This window comes from Lynx canadensis, chromosome B4 (genome assembly GCF_007474595.2).
Source record: "Lynx canadensis isolate LIC74 chromosome B4, mLynCan4.pri.v2, whole genome shotgun sequence".
In the NCBI taxonomy this organism is placed as follows: Eukaryota; Metazoa; Chordata; class Mammalia; order Carnivora; family Felidae; genus Lynx; species Lynx canadensis.
The window spans coordinates 5,138,347-5,151,118 of record NC_044309.1 but is presented as its reverse complement, the minus strand read 5'-3'; the positions used below and the strand labels follow the sequence as shown (position 1 = coordinate 5,151,118).

At 46.1% G+C, this 12,772-nt stretch overlaps 1 protein-coding gene across 9 annotated transcripts in view; it reads right to left on the bottom strand.

Annotated features, from left to right (window-relative positions):
• Positions 1 to 4,134: 4,134 nt before the first annotated feature.
• Positions 4,135 to 12,772, bottom strand: part of FBH1 (F-box DNA helicase 1) — a 50,110-nt gene continuing 41,472 nt past the window's right edge. For 7 of the 9 annotated variants that reach the window (XM_030321100.1, XM_030321104.1, XM_030321103.1 and 4 more), the window contains 2 exons: positions 6,048 to 6,179; positions 5,051 to 5,552 (listed from right to left, as the gene is read on the bottom strand). In XM_030321100.1, the coding sequence (XP_030176960.1) occupies positions 5,382 to 5,552; positions 6,048 to 6,179 (303 nt within the window). In that variant the 3' untranslated portion in view covers positions 5,051 to 5,381. Of the gene's footprint in view, positions 4,539 to 5,050; positions 5,553 to 6,047; positions 6,180 to 12,772 lie in introns of those variants that run through there. The other 2 variants (XM_030321099.2, XM_030321105.2) reach the window with 2 other exon arrangements.

The following is a 12,772-nucleotide window of genomic DNA, read 5'->3' as shown; positions in this document are numbered from 1 at the left end:
GTGTGTATATATATATAGATCCTGTTATTTCCCAGATATACTGTCTTCTCTTATTCTCTGAATATGTTTAAGAAATACAGATGTTTTCTTCTCCCTGCACAGACTGTTTCCTCCAAGTTGGTTGACTGTTTTGATGTCCAACCTTCATCTTGGAGATTCTTTTCAGATGCCTGGCAATCCTTGGTTTATTGCCACTGTTTAAGAGTGGAGCACTAAAAATGTGCTTGAAAATCTGAGCACTTGGGTGGGGGTTGAAGACTTAGCTCTTGGCAGTGGGTAATCTGGTTGGCCAATTTCCTTAGGAACCCCTCATGCCACTGTCAGTGTTTCCACTAAAGCTGGTTACACAGTCCAACCAAGGAACGGGCAATCTCCCACCTATAGTATGTGTGCCACCATGTTCATATTTCTGTGTGTGTACAACATTCACGTGTTGAAATTCTAACCTCCAAGGGGATGGTATTAGGAGGTGGGTCCTTTGGGAGGTCATTAGGTCACGATGGTGGAGCCCTCATGAATGGCATCAGTGTCATAAAAGAGACCCCAGAGGGCTCCCTTAAGCCTCCCACCATGTGAGGAGGGCATGGCAAGGTGTCTGTCTCACCAGACACCGAATCTGCGGACCCCTGATCCTGGACTTTCAGCCTCCAGAGCTGTGAAGAATACACACCTGTTGTTCATAAGCCACCCAGTCTCTGGCATTCTGTTATAGCAGCCTGGGCTCACTAAGACAACAGCCTTGTTTTTACTATGGCCCTGCCCGCAGCCATGCCTAGTCTCTTATGTGACATGTTCCTCTGCAGAGACTGAACCTCTGGTCTTCTGCTAAGGCTGAGGATGAAAAGCTGCCCAGTTACACAGACTAGAACAAAAAATCTGAAGACTGAAATGGTTTTTAAATAAGCTTTCTACCAACCTTCCTGGGTTTTGTTCCACCTTTACACCCTCCTTGCAGAAGAACCCACTGCCATCAATTCCCACATCTTTTGAGAGTTCTTGGGCCAAGGACTCAGTTTACTCAGATGAGTGGAGTCAGTTACCACTCATCTGCTTTCCAACTTGCAAAATTTTGTGCCTATTATCACCTTTTTGTTTTCTTTGCCCTTGCAGGTTTATGCCATTTCTGTATGGTTTCAGAAGACATGTTTAGTCCACCAAGTTCCCTGGAGCCCCCCACCCACACCCTGCTGCCCACCAGCTTCTGGTCTCACTGCAACTGACCATGCTATGCCACCCCTGACTTCAGAGTGTCAGTCAAACAACCCTCCGCCTTCACTCGACTCAGATGCTGATGACCACTTTTGTCTAAGCTCCTTCCTCCCTTAAATTCTCTCTTCTGGCATCAGTTATCATTCTCTCCAAAAATCCTCTTCCTTTCTTTACCCCAAGCCTGGTGTTCCTCGGGCTTCTCAAACCCCTGCTCTTCTCGATATTCTGCTGGAATAAACACAAGATCCTTAAACTGCACCACCTTAACCACCACTTACACAATGACAACCCTAAAATCTCTAGCTCCAGCCCAAGGCCATCTGCTGAAGTATAGACCCATTTCCTCACCAACTTCCTGGACAATTCTACTTGAATTTCTCACAAGTACCCCAAATTCAACATGTCCAAAACTGAAGTCATCATTGTGCTCACAAACCTATTACACCTCCCATATTCTGTCATAATGGAGGGTGCTCTCATCTACCTTGCAAAAAGCCAGAAGACCGGAAGTCCCCCTGAGATTCTGTGGCTGGCGAGCCAGACGACCGGAAGTCCCCCTGAGATCCTGTGGCTGGCGAGCCAGACGACCGGAAGTACCCCTGAGATCCTATGGCTGACTAGCCAGACGACCGGAAGTCCCCCGAGATCCTGTGGCTGACGAGCCAGGCGACCGGAAGTCCCCCTGAGATCCTGTCACAGTCCATCCCCATCTAAACACTCTCAGGGTCCTATTGGTTTTACCTTAATATCTAGAATAAGAGTTCTCAAAATTCTGCATGCAACAGCATCGCTTGTGGGCTTGTTAAATACCAACTGCTGAGCCTCAATGTGACAGTTTCTGATCCAGACCAAGAATGTGTAATTTCCAACAAGTTCCCAGGTGATGCTGATGCTGCTCATCTGGGGACTACACTTTGAGAACCGCTAATCTAGTCACCAGCACTCCTCACCTGTCCACTTGAGTCCCGTAGTCGAGCACAGCTCTGTGCTAAGATGATAACATTTTAATTTAGCTGACCTTTGTAAAACATCCTCCAATCTACAACTGGAACATCCTTCCTAGAAAAACAATCTGCAGTCTTAAAATTTTGTGATTCCTAATTTTTCCAAATAACACTCAGACTCCCTGGCCTGCTGTTCAAGGCCCTTGGCCATCTGGCCCTCACCCCCCACCCGGCCCCCGCTAGCCAGCTACCACTGTGCACATACTCTACTCTGGCCACACAGATGCCTCTGATTTACTCAAGCATCTCCTTCAGCTTCACACCATCAGTGACCGCACTCTCAGCTACTGCTATTCTGTGATATTTTACAATACCTATCAATGAATATTTTAGAGTGTCCTAATACCAATCATCTCATCACCTTTTTAGATATCTAAAATCTGAGGGGTGCCTGGGTGGCTCAGTCAGTTAAGTGTCCAACTTCGGCTCAGGTCGTCATCCCGCAGTTTGTGGGTTCGAGCCCCACACTGGGCTCCGTGCTGACAGCTCAGAGCCTGGCCCCCGTTTCTGATTCTGTCTCCCTCTCTCTCTGCCCTCCCCTGATTGCGCTCTCCCTCTCAAAAATAAATATTAAAAAAAAAAATTTTTAATAAAAAAAAGAAATCTAAAATCTGATATAGGTCTTAAGTATAATCACATGAAGGACAAACCAATGCATGGGTCTATGATACAGTGTGGTATTTTAACACTTATTTCAAATACCTTCTAAATGTAACAGCATTCATTTTTATATGGGTAACTGCATCAGATTCTCTACATACATGATAAAATCAAAGATGAAGACAAATCAGAAATGCTTTCTTTGAAATGAGCTATCAATAGATTGAAGATTCTTAAAAGAATTCACAAAGGTCTTCTCTAAGTTATCAAATAAGAGAAATCAATAAAAAATTAATTAACCAAAGTAAAATATCTGTAACTAGCTTATAACTATGTTCCTTATTTTTTCCCAGTTAATGTGGTTTAAAAAAAAAAATACAGAAAATCTTGCACAAAAAACCATTCACAACTAAATAAAATCATGAAAGCCTCTTATTTTAAAGACTCTACTTTTGGGGCACCTGGGTGGCTCAGTCAGTTAACCATCCAACTTCATCTCAGGTCATGATCTCATGGTTCATGGGTTCGAGCCCACATCAGGCTCTGTGCTGACAGCTTGGAGCCTGGAGCCTGGAGCCTGCTTTGGATTCTGTGTCTCCCTCTCTCTGGCCCTCCCCCACTCACACGCACGCTCTCATTCCCTCTCAAAAATAAAAAAGAAACATTAAAAACAATTTTAAGAAAAATGACAATGGATATTTAACACTTTTGTATTTTTACTGGGCATGTAAAAAATGCCTATTTGAAACACACCAGATATTTAGTGTCAATTTTTAACGCTTGAAAAATTAAATACCAGTATTAATATTCCTAGCTTTTGTTACTTTTCAAAACCAGTCCCAAAATGCTAGTACTGACCTTTTGCTCTGGCAGTGCCATTACCACACACTTCCTTTTTGTCCTTCCTGCTGTTCCTTCTGCCTAGAAAATTCTTCCATTCTTTAAAAGCTGACTATCTGTCCCATTAGCTGGGCAGCCATCCAACCTCAGCTCTGGTAAGGATGCCGGGCCGGTCCCCGAGGACTTGTGCGCGGCCCTCCCTCCAAGGCCGGTCCACCCCAGACTGAGATCACACTTCGTGTCGCAGTCTCTGGGAGTCAGGGACCACACTGTGAGTCTGTACACCCACTAGCATGGCACCTGCCACACAGCAGGTGCTCGAGGAAGGTTCAGTGAGTCAATTACAGCTCCAGCAGATAAGCTGCTTTCTCTCTGGCTGGCACAACTTCATTACCAGAAAACACGTTCATGAACCTTTGCTTGCTACCCCCCTCCCCCCATCCCTCCTCCGAAGGACAGTGAAAATTGTGACCAATCCAAATTCCTTTCACTGGCTCTTTTATTCCAAGTCATCCATGAGGCATTCATTACAGCTAGGCCGGGAACCCTGGCAGAGGGGATGAAACGGCCCCATCCCCCTTCCACGGAAGTCTCCCCCCTCTGTGTTCAGGTCCCGTTCTGAGAACGCCCCTCAGTATGCAAACATTAGCTTGGTGTCCGCCCTTCCAGAGCACCCCGGGCCCGATCCGACAGCACGCTTGCTCTACTCACCGGCCTGCACTCTAAGCGCCACCAGGCTGATGGAAGAGGCTAAGGGGAGGCCGCGACAAGTGAAGCTACGAGGCCCGCTCCAGGACGCCGCTTGGTGGGCTGAGACCAGGAGCGGCGAGCTCTCTGGGTCACGCTGCGCCAGCTCCCCTACCTGCCATCTGCATCCCTGACGTGCTGTGTGGCAAAAACGTAAAAACACCAGATCCATGTACGTCTAGACGATGTGACTTTTGTCACTGGTTTCTGTACGCACAGCTTTCTTACAACATCCACCCAGTAGCCCCAGGCAGTGAACCGGGCACCGAGGTCCCCCCTCTCCCTGGACCCCCTCCCCCCGCCAACCCCCAGTGGCCAGACAACATTCCACTTCTCTCTTGAGTTTTCCTGATCCTCAGCTCTACCTGTGGGAAACACGAGCCTGGCTACTGTCACTTTCTGCTTGCCTTTCTGTGCACTGTGTTGCTTCCCCGTTTAAACCGTGAACCCCGTGCAATGACAAAGGCACACACCTTGTCTCACACATATGTTGAGTCCCCACGGCACAAAAATCTCTTTTTTGACCTGTCAGTTACCACCCTGGAAGTTAAGTGTCATACTCTGCTTGGTGTCTCATGGGAGCAGTGACAGAGGTGTGGAAAAGAGTAAGTTGGAGAAAGTTCAAAAACAACAGGGCTGAGGCCAAGGTGTCACACAGTGGTATGCCAGTGCTACAATGCCTGTTTAATTGAAATCTTGTAATAAAAGTTTAAATACATAAAATGTTTTGTTTTTTATCAAAAGAACACCCCCACGTCCCCAGCCTGATGCGCATAGAGGAGGGGCAGTGGAAACGGGCTACCTACAAGGAATGGAGAAATGGCAGGTCCAACTCTCGTTGGCTTTGTATTCCTCAAAAAATGCTCTGTGAGCGAATTCAGAGTCTCAGGTGAGTGAGAACCCCACCCCACACTGGCTTTCTTCAAGTAACTGGAATCCACACAAGGCATTCTGTACCGTGGAGAAAGCTCCCCGTGGCTTTCAGAAGACGAGGAAGAGCAGGGCTTCGTGTCTGGGCAGCACTATGTTCTCGATGGTGCGTTCCATGGAGTGCACCTGCTCGGGGGAGGCCGTCAAGAAGGCCAGCGGCCCAATGCGCTGCTCTGCACACGAGTGGCAGAGGTAGCCGCCCTTGTTCTCCTTCCTGTTGCTCTGCAGAGAGAGGGGTAAAAAAAAGAGGTGAGGCGGCCGATCGAAGGACAGGGGCTTTCCACCAAGAAACTGTGCATTATCATTCTGATGTTTCCAGACCCGTGCAAACCTCTGAGGTAACAACCTATCCCGGAGCATGACTATCTAGACTAGACTCAACTCTCTCGATTCCCGCAGAGCAGAAACCAGAAACGATCAAGGCAAGGGATGAAGGGCCGAGGAAAGCTGAACCGGGCCCTCCAGGCAAACAGCTGTCCTCTAAGTGGCCACAACCCAAGCTCCCGGACTCTGCCACACAGCCTGACTCCCGATTATTCCACCTCTGCCACAGCCATAGACCCGACATCGCTTGTGCCTTATGAAAAGCGCCTAACAAGGATTATACAGACTCTTCTTTTATCTCGACCCAGATCAGCACACAGCTCACGTGTAATAAGATGCAAATGACCGAATGAGAGTCTATGGAAGGCTAAACCTGCTGCCAAGAGCACATACGTAGGTGATGGGGAGCTTCTTCATGGTGAGCACAGTGTCCACGGGGATGGCGTTGTTGCACTGCCCCACACAGCAGCGAACCACCCCGGTCTTCAACACGTTACTCGTCAGTTCTGCTTGCAAGAAGTACTCCTGAGAAAGAAAGAGTGAGACGGAGTAAGGGCAATGCCTCTCCCCCACTCTACCTGCAAACTCCAATAGTGACACAACTGGAAACACTCTTTAGACACAGCCAAGTCCTTGCATGAGAAATGCACTGCCCGCCCCGATTTCCCTCAGTTTTTCTGCTTTTCCCCCGCCTGCAAGGCTGTCTCCAAGACAGAGCACTGAAAGCAGTTCAGCTGAAGCACTGAAACAAGTTCAGATTCTTGTTAAAATGACCAGGTTAAAAAAAAAAAAAAAAAAAGTTTAATGGGCAAACATGTAAAACTCTTGGCTATAATGACACTGCAGGACTGTTTCTGGATTTTATGTCCTGCTGACCTGTCCCAGAATCATTAAACATTATTTGTATATTTGCTTTTCAACCCAGGTAAGCTGAAACAGAGGACCTTAAAAGATGTGCCCGCATTGACTTGGGACATTCCATCTTCCCAAGCTTTTGGCCGTGCTAGTGAGCGAATACTGAAGCTCTCTGTAAGCCTCAGTTTCTCCCCGTATAAAATGCAGGTAACAGAGCACCTGCGTCACTCGGCTGTCATGAAGGAGGAATACTAACATACACTAAGTGGTCAGAGCCTGGCACACTGCCAACACCCAAATCAAGCACGAATCCCCTCCTACACGAAATGCCCCAAGAACAGGGACCAATGTCTGGTCTGCTGTGTCCCCAGAGGAATTTAACACAGTTGTGGCATACTAGCGAGACCACAAGTATCTGCTGCCCAAGTAATTAGGATCCCGTATTTTCTGGATTACAACGGGCTACTGATCTAATTTTTGCAAAATCTATATCCAGGATTTTGATTTATTTGGTTTTCCGTCTTGCAGGATCTGTCTGCCTGCTACAGAAAAGAAGATAACAAACACTCATGTTCCCACCAATAACTGAGGGGCAACAAAACCAGGAAAGCCTTTCAAAATAAAACGACAGATTTTGCTGAAATCCCCTTTGCCTGTCATCTCTAGTCCACTCCCCAGAGACAACCAGCTTCGTGAATGGGCCGTGCATCCTTTTCGATCCATTCTAAAATGGCTTTGAGTTTATATATGCGTCCAAGAACATTACATGTTATCTTAAAGTTATTTAATACTTTGAGTTTGCTTCTCATCTAATCCATTTCTTTCAAGTGCCCCACAGGATTTAATCAAATCATTCTTCCACATCTTATGTAGCCATTCCGTCTGTATGGATACTCAGGTTGTTTTCAAATTATTGCCCAAGATGCAGGATTGAATACACTTGGACGTGCCTTCCCACCATACGTGCAAGTTTCTTTTTACAAGCACTCTGCCCACGATCCACACGAAGAAACCCACTTAGCATTACACTTCTGTACACACATACACGCGTAAAAGACTGAAATAATAGTTCCAGGAAACTGTATTTAACCTTATGTGCAGTGTAGTCTTTCTCTTCTGGATTTCATTCCACCTCACCCTTTTTTAAAAGCTTATCATAGCCCACAAAGTTAGTCTCCTAAATCATGAACGCACTGCCGGCTGCACTCTGGAAAGCACCGCTCCAAACAGTGGCTCTCACTTTGGTCTTGGGACCCCTTGACACTAGTAAACATTAAGGGCTCCAAAGATTTGTTGATGTGAGTTATATCCTTTAAGATTCACAACGTTGTAAATTTAGACTAAGAAACTTTATAATGTTTATTCTTCCTAAAAATAACACACCTATCTCCTGGTGACATGTTTTTATGAAAAACAACTGTATTTTCAGAAAAGAAAAAAAAAGCTTAGGAGAGTAGCATTGTTTTAGGCATCTGCAAATCTCTTTAACGTCTGGCTTAATGGAAGACAACTGCTTCTGCATTCCATCTGTGGTGATGTCACCTCGTGTGGAGAACTCCCAGGAGACAAAGGGGGAGGGCTTCCCAGCATCTCACAAACAGCAGAGTTTATGCCTGAACCAGCAGCCAGTGGGTTAACGGGCCTGGTAAGTGCAGCTGTGACTTTTTACCCAGGCCTTTTCATTCTCACCTGCCCTTGTAGTTCTAGACTCTCCTTCTTCCGGCAGGCGGGTCTGAGGTTTGCCCCTCGAATACATCCCTTCCTTGCGGCTGGCTTCATGTCCCCAGTCTCTGCTGCACACTGGGCAGATGAACCTGGGTTCGGCTTCAGATCTGGCAAGCCAGCTGGGAGCTCTTTGCTGGTGGTTCGTTGGCCCCCAGCCAGTAGCGGAGGCCAGAGATGGGTCCAGGCAGCTGCCTGGGCTCTCTGCCCAAGGGTCCCTCCCCGGGGCCCCGTCCTGACTGGGTGCAGCCAACCTCCCGTGCTTAATTTAAATCTCGTGGCAAGGCAACAGTTTAGGGGTTCGATTTCGACAGACATCTCTTAGCGAGTACTTCGTATCAGATGGCACATGAGCTCATTTCTTCCTCCCATTTGGTCTGGCTCTTAGATTTCTTCCTCCCCTTCAGCTGTCTCTGAATAGGGAGTCTGGGTTCTCTCGGCCTCCCTTTCTTAAGAAAAAAGGCGGGTGAGGAAGCAATTTGGTTCAGTCAGTGGAACTCAGACTTTCAGGAAGAACCAGAAACTAGGAAACTATTTTGTTCCATTCATGAAGCCCTGACTTCTGGGAGGAACCAACACTCACCAAGCCATTCTGGGCTTCATTTCATTTGTGTGTTGCTATAGCTTTGGTATCTTTGAATGAGACCTGCTATGTTCTACTTGGAAAATGGGACATAACCATTTGATTCCCCCACCCGCAGCCCTTTGGGCTGCCTTCTCCAAAACTGGGCAATCATTTTTTGCAACACTGCTTGGCCACAATATTCATTAGACTCTGGAGAAAAACGACCAATTAACAAATCCATAAATTATATAATACCATCTTGCAATTAGGTTTGTAAAAGGGAGATATCTGGAAGTTGGGCCTTTAAGATGTTTGCAGCTTGTTCGTGTATTTATATGTGTGTCCATGTATGTTGTAAATGTGAGCTACTTTCTCTACGTCTGCATGGTATTGCTAAAGTTAATTTGTAAAAGAGCTCTACTTAGTTTGTTTAAAGGCATTTGTAAAAATGAGGCATTCTAAAACTCAGAAAGACAGAAACTAACCCAAGTGTTTTTTAAAAAAATGTTTTTTTTATAATGTTTATTTCTGACACAGAGACAGAGCATGAGAGGGGCAGAGACAGAGAGGGAGACACAGAGTCCGAAGCAGGCTCCAGGCTCCAAGCTGTCAGCACAGAGCCTGACGTGGAGCTCGATATCACAAACCGTGAGATCATAACCTGAGTCGAAGTCGGTCACTTAACTGACTGAGCCACCCAGGTGCCCCAAAGTTCACGTGATCTTTGGGGAATTATTCGGAATTAAAGCTAATTTAAAGTTGCCGGTTTCCTGGAAATAATAGGGGAAACAATTCTGTAAAGCTGCAGAAAGTCCGTGAGAAAGGAATCTGGAAAGGAACTTTGTACATGGTCAGGACTAAGACTGTGGAGAACTAGTATGTAAAAAGTCTGGGGACGCTCAGTCGGTTAAGCGTCTGACTCTTGCTTTCGGCTCAGGATGTGATCTCACGGTTCCTGGGTTCGAGCCCTGCCCACTGGGCTCTGTGCTGACAGCGTAGAGCTGCTTGGGATTTGCTCTCTTCTCTCTCTCTGCCCCTCCTTGCCTGCACTCACTCTGTCTCTCAAAATAAATATATAAACATTTAAAATCTTAAAAAAAGTCTACTAGGGAGTGATCAACACCTGGGAAAGAGAAGAGAGCCTAAGAGTGCAAGATCAGACAGAAGTTGAGCAGTGGTACAATAACAAACCTCATAGCTGATTCTCTGAGGAGTTCTAGAAGTTGGATTACCCTTCAGAATATCCTAAACTAAGGTCACTGGTTGTGACCAGTGGGGTAGAGGGCATGCCCTTGGCAAGGCGGCTATCTTCAGTCAGGGCAATCCCTGCTGGCGGCTGAGGGCTGAGGGCAGCCTTCCTACAGCTGAGAGTCCTTTGTTTCTGATGGAGACTTTGAACTAACAGGAAAACTGCATTCAGACAGATTCTTGTTTGGAACATTGCTGGTTCTCTGTTTGCTCTTCCAGATTTAAGGCTGTGACTTACAGAAATTTGGTAAAATATTCCTTTGTAAACAAATATGAAACATTTATATTTTTCTCCCAACCTGATCCCTCCAGGGTTCAGAAACTCTCAGTGACTATTTTTTTTTCCTCAGTGACTATTCTTATTTTCATGGCAATGTATTTATTTACATAAGTTCAGTAAGAAACTGATCTCCTTATGACAGAATGCAATTAGAAACACTGGTTATATTACTAAAGCTTTGACCGGAATGTCACATTTAAGGGACACATGCATAGACTCAGATATGCCCAGACAGCTTTAAGGAATTAAGGGTGGCTTCGTGGAGCCACTGAAACCCCTTAGAAAACTCAGTCTGATAGCTTGCTTACAGGGTTCCTGGCAGGTGCAGGAAACTCAAGATATTTTGGAGACCTCAAAGAGAGGAATTCACCCAAATCTGTAGGTGTTCCAGGCAAAGTCTGATGGCAAGTATTTGGCTTGTCTTTTGAGCCTCAAAAGGCTGTTGAAAGTTCAATCTGAAATTCCTTATGAAAAGTTCCAGCAAAGCAGATTTAAAAAAAGACCAATCACTATTCCTGCTATGCTTACGTAAACAATTAGGCCAAGTTTGTCAAATGTGGACTTATTTTACAAGCAAAGTAGTCTTAAATTGCGAAACTACGGGACTCATCACTCTCTTAGCGAATCCACAGGCCCCACCTACCCGCTGTCAGCAAGGACAACATCCAAAAGAAACCCACTTGCAACAGCAGCCGGCCTCTGACAGACCCGAACCTACCTCAGGAGGACTGGTCTGAAGCTACCCAGCTACAAGGCTCCCATAAGGCTCAGATGAAATAAGACCGAATATGGTACAAGAACGAATAATCAAGGAACAAAACTCCTGCTAATGCAGGATGTTGGGTTTCAACATGGAACTAAAGAATACGCCTACACAAGAGCAGGTTTCCATTCCTCTAACCGGGATCTTTGCCCCATTTCAGCAGGAAGTAAGAAGACGGGTGATCTTCCCAATTCCCTCAAGAGCGAAGAATGATCAAAAGACAGTGGGGATTGAAACCCAGAACAGAAGGGTTAGCGGGACTACTAAGACAGCAGTGACCTCTAACCCCACCCCCACCCCTTTCTCATTTGCCTTTCAATTCTGGGACTTCCTTCCCTCTCACCTCCTTCCAGCAGGTGGCCTGAGGCTTGCTCTCCCATCTCCCCGTATGGCTGCCTCTGGAAAAAACCCTCTCCCCACATCCGGCAGACGAACTTGGGTTTGGTCCATGTCTAGCATCTATTATCTATTGGGAGGAGACGGGAGGTCCCCAGCACGTGCTCTCTCAAGACACTGCTGAGCGGCAGGGCGCACTGGGTGCGCCCACATCCCATCATTCTAGCCAATACCTTGAAAGGTCAAACGTTTTCTCCCTTACCAGTCTGATTATTTTTGTTTGAGTTTCCTGGACCATAGCAGAGATTGCTTTTTTTTTTTTTTAAATCTGTTCACAGCCACCGGGGTTCCCTTTCTGTGAACTTCTCGTTTATATCTTGTGCCTATATGACTACTTGGCTGCCAGTTTCTGACAAACCTGTAGTTGTTCATGACCTCTGTCAGCCCTACTTCCTGCTGTTGCATAAGCTCCAGGAGGCCAGAGACCCAAGTGGCTCCCAGCCAGGCTCTTAGAACAGCAGCTCACTCGGCATCGCCAAACGGACAAAAGAAGCATCCCCCGCCATCCTGCGGCAGTCTTTTATGTGAAGCAGTGGCTCGCACAGTGAAGGGCACCGGCCGGGATCACACTGCCCAGGCTTACAGCCCAGCCCCTCCACTGTGTCTCTGAGCAAACTACTTAACCACTCTGTGCCTCCATTTCCGTATCTGGAAAATGGCAGAATGAGCATCTCAAAGGAAGTTTTTTAAAGGTTCGTGAAATGTTGGCTATTATTTTATCACACTGAAGTTTTACCTTTTGATGTAATCATAAATAGCTATTTTTTGACTTCCTATTTCTATGTCAAGCTTATTAAGAAAACCCTCCTCACCTAAGATATTTTTCTAACATTTCTAAAATTTTTCTTTTTTTTTTTATCAGATATATTTTTTCCTTTACTAAAATTTTTTTCTTACATTTAGATCTTTAATCCAGTTGGAATTTATTATGAGGACATAGAGAATTTAACTTGACTCCATATGGAAAGCCAACTGCCCCAACACTGCTGGCTGACTAGAACATTCTTTCCCTATCCATCTGCAATCCCTGTTTGTTTTTTTAAGTTTTTTTTTAATGTTTACTTATTTTTGAGAGAGAGAGACAAACAGTGAGCAGGGAAGGGGCAGAGAGAGAGAGAGAGGGAGACATGAATCCAAAGCAGGCTTCAGGCTCTGAGCTGTCAGCACAGAGCCCAACACGGGGCTTGAACTCACGGACCACGAGATCACAACCTGAGCCAAAGTCAGATGCTTAACCAGCTGAGCCACCAAATGGCCCCTTACCAATTTTTTTTTAAGTTTACTTGTTT